The sequence below is a fragment of the Hipposideros armiger genome, unplaced genomic scaffold (assembly GCF_001890085.2).
Source record: "Hipposideros armiger isolate ML-2016 unplaced genomic scaffold, ASM189008v1 scaffold_419, whole genome shotgun sequence".
Taxonomy (NCBI): domain Eukaryota; kingdom Metazoa; phylum Chordata; class Mammalia; order Chiroptera; family Hipposideridae; genus Hipposideros; species Hipposideros armiger.
In genome coordinates, this window is record NW_017731769.1 from 761,871 (window position 1) to 767,949 (window position 6,079).

The following is a 6,079-nucleotide window of genomic DNA, read 5'->3' on the forward strand; positions in this document are numbered from 1 at the left end:
TCCTCCACAACTAGACTGAAGAACAAAACGACAGCAACTTGTCTGTTCCCCTTCCCCCAATTCCCCAGCACTGTTCCCATCCCCCAGCACTGTTCCCATCTCCCCAATTCCCCAATAAAAATCTTAGGAAAAAAAAAAACAACTATTATCCACTTCAGCAAAGGAGTCACTCGTGTCACCAGTGAATGTGTGAAGCTCTGACATACATCTTTGTTGTTTCACTTTTATCTTATTCATTAAGATAAATGACAATATCAACCAACATTGATGTGGGAACCACACTCATTCATCAGTTGCAATCATGGGTTGGGTACAGATACAAGAGTTTGGCACAAGTCAACAAAGGAGTTTTGTGAGAATCAACTGGCTATATGGAATTTATAAAGTGTATTGCAAATGTGATTGTATATTTTGTATATGTTGGAGATTTTATTTGTAAATTGTGTGTTCACATCCTTTATATCAGTAAAACTTATAATAAACATATGTTTGGGTGTATATACATAGATACGTGTATGTGTATATAGAGAGAGAGACAGGCTTACATTTACTTTCCTGGAAAGCCACAGTCACCTGTTGATCAGCACATCACTGCTTTCAGGCAGCAGCAGAACAGGCCCCAGCCTGTCTGTGCAGCACAGGAGGCGTGATGCCCGGCCTGGCCAGTCTAAGCACGGGCTTGGGGAGGGCACCCAAGGCCAGGCTGCCTTGAGCTCAGGAGAGCCCGGAGTGGTGAGGGAGGGGCACCTGGGCCTGCAAAAGATGACACTGCATGAAACCGAACACCACTCTGTGGCGGTGGCAGTGACCACGGATCGGGCTGTCAACCTGCCCACCAGGGCCTGGAGTCCAGATCCTCCTGACTTGCCCACCAAGTGAGAAGGGACCCTCTTGGCATCACACACTCAGTGAGTCAGTGGCCTGAAGCCTGGCCAGCCAGATAGAGACTCAGCCCTGCCTGGGCACCAGGGGATCTGAGGGGCCCTGGTTGCCTCAATCCTTGTGATGCCACCCCCACTCTTTCAGCTCCTACCTTGTGAGGCACCTGACCTGAGGCCCCACCCTGGCTGGCCTTGTGGCACCCTCCCAGGTGGGTGCTCTCCCGGGGCAGGAGGCCAACTAGCCCTCCTCAGGAAGCTCGGCAGCGCACCGTGCACACTCCCAAACTAGCCCCTGCTGCTCTTTCTCTATGGAGCACCCTCCCTACCTCCTGCCATTCTGTCCTTGGCCAGGCCCCAACCCCTCTAACTCCTTTCTCCCTCGGTCACCATCCTTCCACTCCAGGCCTGCTCTAGTCCCTTCTCCACAGCAGCCTGAGAGGTATTGAAAAAAACCAGAAACCAGATCCTGCTCCTCCTCTGCTTACGACTCTCTGTGGCTACCTATTGCCTTCAGGGTCAGTCCGGAACCTCTGGCCCAGGCAATGAGGATGGTCTGGCATGGCCACTGACTGTGCTCTGGTCTCGCCATTCTGCCACTTTGCAAATTGTAGTGGCACTAGTCACTTTGACCTACTTAAGGTTTCCCAAATGGCCCGGCTGGCTCAGGACTCAAGGCTTTGCTCGTGGGAGTCACTCTTGGGCGTGGCCGCCCCACCCACCCCACCCCTTCTCACCTGCTCGCCCTGTCTCCCGGATATCCCACCCCTGCCTTGCTTCATTGTTTGGTGACACAGGTGGGGCCCCAGAGGCAGATTCGCTGGCTCCCTACAGAGCAGCCTCCTGGCTCTCCTTGGGCCACACATGAGGGACACGGAGCCCACGATGGACTCTTTCTTAGGTGTCACCCTTACTGCGCCGGCTAGCCCCTCCCCTACACACCTCAGGTCAGCTGTGCAGCCCATTCTGTCCCCGGGCACAGCCCGGAGCCATCCATTATGCCCCTCACCCTGCATGCTCCAGTGGGCTGTTTGCATGTATGTGCCTGCGTGTGGCTAGGAGTGCCTCACTTACCCCCAAGCATGCTTTGCTAGGTACTGTGCTGCTCTGTCAACCTATCATAGCATTTAAGTGTGTTGTGGAGTAGGCACAGAGGCTCTGGGAGAGAAAGGCGCTGGCTTGGGGTCTGGAAGGCGCAAGTGCTGGAACTGGGCTTTGCAGTCAGGCAGGCAGTTGGCTCTGTGGGCTCAGCTCCCTGGGCTGAAAAAGCCTGAGCTTCCTGGAGGCTGAGGCTGCAGCTCCTTTTTCCATCTCCCTCCCGGACACAGAAGTCCCTGAGCCCCTGTTTACACATTTCATGGGTCTCTGAGAGACCCAAGAAATGCAGGGAGCGGGGTAATAATCAAGGCAACGGTACTAGACCAGCCAGGGCAGAGGCCCGTGGCTCTGGGTCCACAGCCTGTGAGCACCCATTCTCCAACTCCCCCACCTCCAGACTCACTATAGAGATAGGCCACAAGGGGGTGACCCTGAGGGGCTCTGCCCTGTTCCGTCAGGGCTCCCCGCTTGCCCCTTGGGCCAGGGCGTGGGGGTGGTGGGTGACTGGAGAGTCAGCTGGTGAGCAGTTGGTGATGTTTATTGTGAGACAGGGTAAGGGGTGGGAGCCCACAGCAGCAAACTCTACTGGAGCACGGGCCAGGGGTGAGGCTGTGGGGCTAGGTAGGCCAGAGCCCGGGGAAGGCCTGGCGGATGCACAGCTAAGAGGATGCCCAAGTAAGAGGATGGGGGAAGGGCAGCGAGGCACTGGTCCGGTGCCTGCTCCAGGCCTCAGAGCCCAGCTAAATGGTCAAGACTGGCATTGCCCATGGCACAGGAAGTGGGCCTTGTCCCCCTGGAAGTCCGTGTCACCAAGCTCCTGGCGCTCAGACATCAAGGCTTGGGCCATCAGGAGGCACATACATGGGCTCGATGTGAGCCCAGCTGCGGGCCTGCTCATCAGCCCAGGTGAGCAGCTCAGCAGCCCGGTGCAGGAAGACCATGAGCAGGGTGTGCACATCGCCCTCTGCCGAGTGGGCTGCGCTGGGCTCCGCCTGGAAGTAGCGGCGGAAGAGGCTCCCCAGGCTGTAACCCTTGCAGCCCTGGGCCCGGGTGGCATGGCTGTGGGCACGGTCCAGGCCCCGCAGTGCTGGCAGCGTATCCAGGCAGGTGGTGTCCCGGGGCAGATGGGCACCCAGGCGCCGCAGCTCCGTGCACAGCAGAGGGAAGTCGTAATCAAAGCCATTGTGGGCCACGAGGCAGATGGGGCCCTCTTGGCGGCTCAGGAAAGCCTGGAGCGTCCGCACCACGGCATTGTCGAAGTTGGCCTTCTGGCACTGTGCCAGGCCCTCGCTGCTCAGGCCGGTGATCTCACTGGCCTTGGCGGTAAAGGGGCGATCTGGGCACATGCATAGTGTGAGCTTGTCCAGGACCCGGGGCAGCACAGGGGTGCCAGCCTCGTCACGCTCTGGGCTCTCCAGGGACGAGCGGTGGACGGCAAACAGAGATATCTCAGCAATCTCAGGGTCCACATTGGGGAGTCCAGTGGCTTCCAGGTCCAGGAAGACAAAGGTCTTAGCCCGGGGCACCTCAGACATGGTGATGTTCGCACGGGGACAGTGATGCCTAAAGCTGCCAGAGCAAGAGGCACAAAACCTGAGGACCAGAGATGGGGATACCTGGGCCCAGCCACCCACAGACGTGCCGGTGGCCAAGCCTCCGACCCTTTGGGTTTACTTCCTGCCACCCCCACCCCACCCCACCCCACCCCATCCCATCCCATGGGACTTGAGGCTCTAGTAGCAATTTCTAAGGCCAGCATTCAGGGAGACTGCTGAGGGGCCTCCAGAGCTAGGACCCAGTGACCAGGGTCTGTTACGTCTGTGCAGGATGAGACCTGCTAGGGGCTCATCACCCCCTCCATGCTGTCCTCAGTCCCCACTACTGGCCATCCCCACTACCACTTAGTAAACAGCAGAAAGCCCTGATGTGCCCAGACCCCAGCCCAGAGGCCTCTGCCTCCTGCCTCCAGGTCCATGTCATCGGCGACATGGGGAGGTACAGTCTAGGATGGTATCTTCACGGAGACACCATGGCCAGGAGCCCGAGACATTACAGCCTGGGTCTGCACTCCTAGGGTAAGCTTCCAGGAAGCAGGCACCTGAGAAAGCCTCCCTCATCCCCAGTCTCCATGGCACACAAGTGCTGGCCCCAACCTGGCCTCCACCTGCCTCTGGGCTCCCGGCGGCCGTCCTTGCCGACCCAGCCATGCTGACTTACCTGGGGCGGGTGCTGGCTGGTTTCCTGGGCTGCTGGACACCTGTCTCAGCACAGGCTGCTCCAGGCGGCCTTTAATCAGCAGCCATGGCCCACCCCCTGCCGCCTGTTGGGCAACAAGAAGGCCTGAGGCCGCAGGACCTGTGCGGCCGGCTTGCCACCCCCTCGCTCACTCACAGCTACTGGGACACACGCCCCGTGTTTACAAATTGGAAAGCAGGCACCCGACTGGCTGTGGGCTGAGGACTTGTCATCACAGGCACAGGAGGAAGCCGGAGCCTTCCACCCAGCCCTGCCTCCAAGTCTGACCTGGCCAGGCTACAGCAGCCGGGCCTGGCCAGGCTGGGTTTCACACCCAGCCCCATGCTGGGGCACTTCCCACAAAGGCACTAGGCCTCTTCTCCAGGGCGCAGTTCCCCTTTCGTCACAGGGGACTGGGCTGCCCCTCGTGAGGGTAAAGCGAGCTCAGAGTGGGAAAGAGGTCACTGCACACACCATGCTCAGCCACAAAGGGGAAGGGTGCACTCAGGACGGGGCCTCAGTACCACCTCAGTGACCAGGGGTGGCTCACCCAGCTTTCAGACTCATCTTCCACCAGGAAGGGTATCTGCCTCAAGGGTACCATGACCCATAGTATCTAAGGAACCTTTAGCAGAGGCTTCCGGGTTAGGAGGAAGGGAGGCAGGAGGCTTCAGCTGAGCCGGCCTTCCCCTCTGAAGGATGAGCAACGCGAGGGGCAGGAGTAGAGGACTGCCCCAGCGGCACCCACAGCTCCGAGACCACGGGAGCAGGGGTGAAGCCCAGCCCCTCCAGCCCCAGGCTCCAGGGCCTGCCCAGCCCACCAGGCTCAGTCAAGGTGGGAAGGAAGCGAGAAGGCCATCCCTGGTCCAGGAAGCGGGTGGCAGCAGCTGAGAACGTTGTCCTGGAGCAGAACATGCCAGCACTTGGCCTGTAGAGTTGGCATGCCTGGGCAGTGGTGATCATGGGCCTGCCTGTCCTCCCACCTCCCACTGCAGCCGTCAAGGTGATGCCCAGGCAGCCTGGGCGGGACGGAGCCTCCTGTGTGGAGTACCCACAGGGGACTTGGCGAAGCGAAGATGCAGCTGCGGGGAGCAGGGCAGAGGGGGTGCCAAGTGAAGTAGGGCAGAGCGGACACAAGTGGGGCTGGCAGCCAGGGTGGACCTCCCTAACAGGCTGTGTTTAGAGGGGGCCCCTCCTTGATCCCCTTTAGACCTGACACTGGGCTGAGGAAGGCGGGGGCCCCACCAGTTGTGCCTGTTCCCGTGCTCCGAGAGGGAGGTGGCTATGACAGGCACACTTCTCAGGAAGATACTGGGTCACCCTGAGAAGCCCAGAGAGCAGCTTCCTGGACAACCAGTCAGGCCACTAGCAAGAATTCCCCAGGCTGGTACTGGGCGCCCTGGGGAAAAAGGACGAGGAAACCTGGGCCAGGCCCAGCTCACCACATCCCAGGTGCTGTGGGTGCCAAGGAGCAGGCTGAGGGGCTTTGAGGAGTCCTCACATGGGACCCTGAGGCTGGTCACGGGCGAGGTGGCAGTGGGGTGGGGGCAGGCTCCGGTCACAGGCGGCCAGGCGGCATGGTGAGGTGGACACTTCCAAGCTTAACTAGGCAGTGCCAGGCGGAAGAGCGACGCAACGGGAGCTGCTCGTGCCCAGGGAGGGTGAGGCAAGATAGCGGCAGCGTCCAGGCCCCCCAGGAGAGCAGGAGGCTCATGCCACGTGTGGTCTAGGACTCAGATCAGCCAAAACGGGAAGAAGGGAGGACTAAACGGAAGGTGTCACAGGCCTCTCAGCCCGGGCAGGACAGTAGAGGGACGGAGGTGGTCACGTGGAACCAGGGAAGCAAAAAGCAGGCTGGAGGCAACTTC

The 6,079-nt window shown here is 59.7% G+C and overlaps 1 protein-coding gene across 1 annotated transcript; it reads right to left on the reverse strand.

Moving 5' to 3' along the window:
• Positions 1-2,496: 2,496 nt before the first annotated feature.
• Positions 2,497-5,982, reverse strand: TREX2 (three prime repair exonuclease 2). The gene is made up of 2 exons (XM_019664308.1): positions 4,194-5,982; positions 2,497-3,545 (listed from the first exon to the last, which is right to left on the reverse strand). The coding sequence occupies exon 2, from the start codon at positions 3,509-3,511 to the stop codon at positions 2,801-2,803; it is 711 nt and encodes a 236-aa protein (XP_019519853.1). The 5' UTR covers positions 3,512-3,545; positions 4,194-5,982; the 3' UTR covers positions 2,497-2,800.
• Positions 5,983-6,079: the final 97 nt, after the last annotated feature.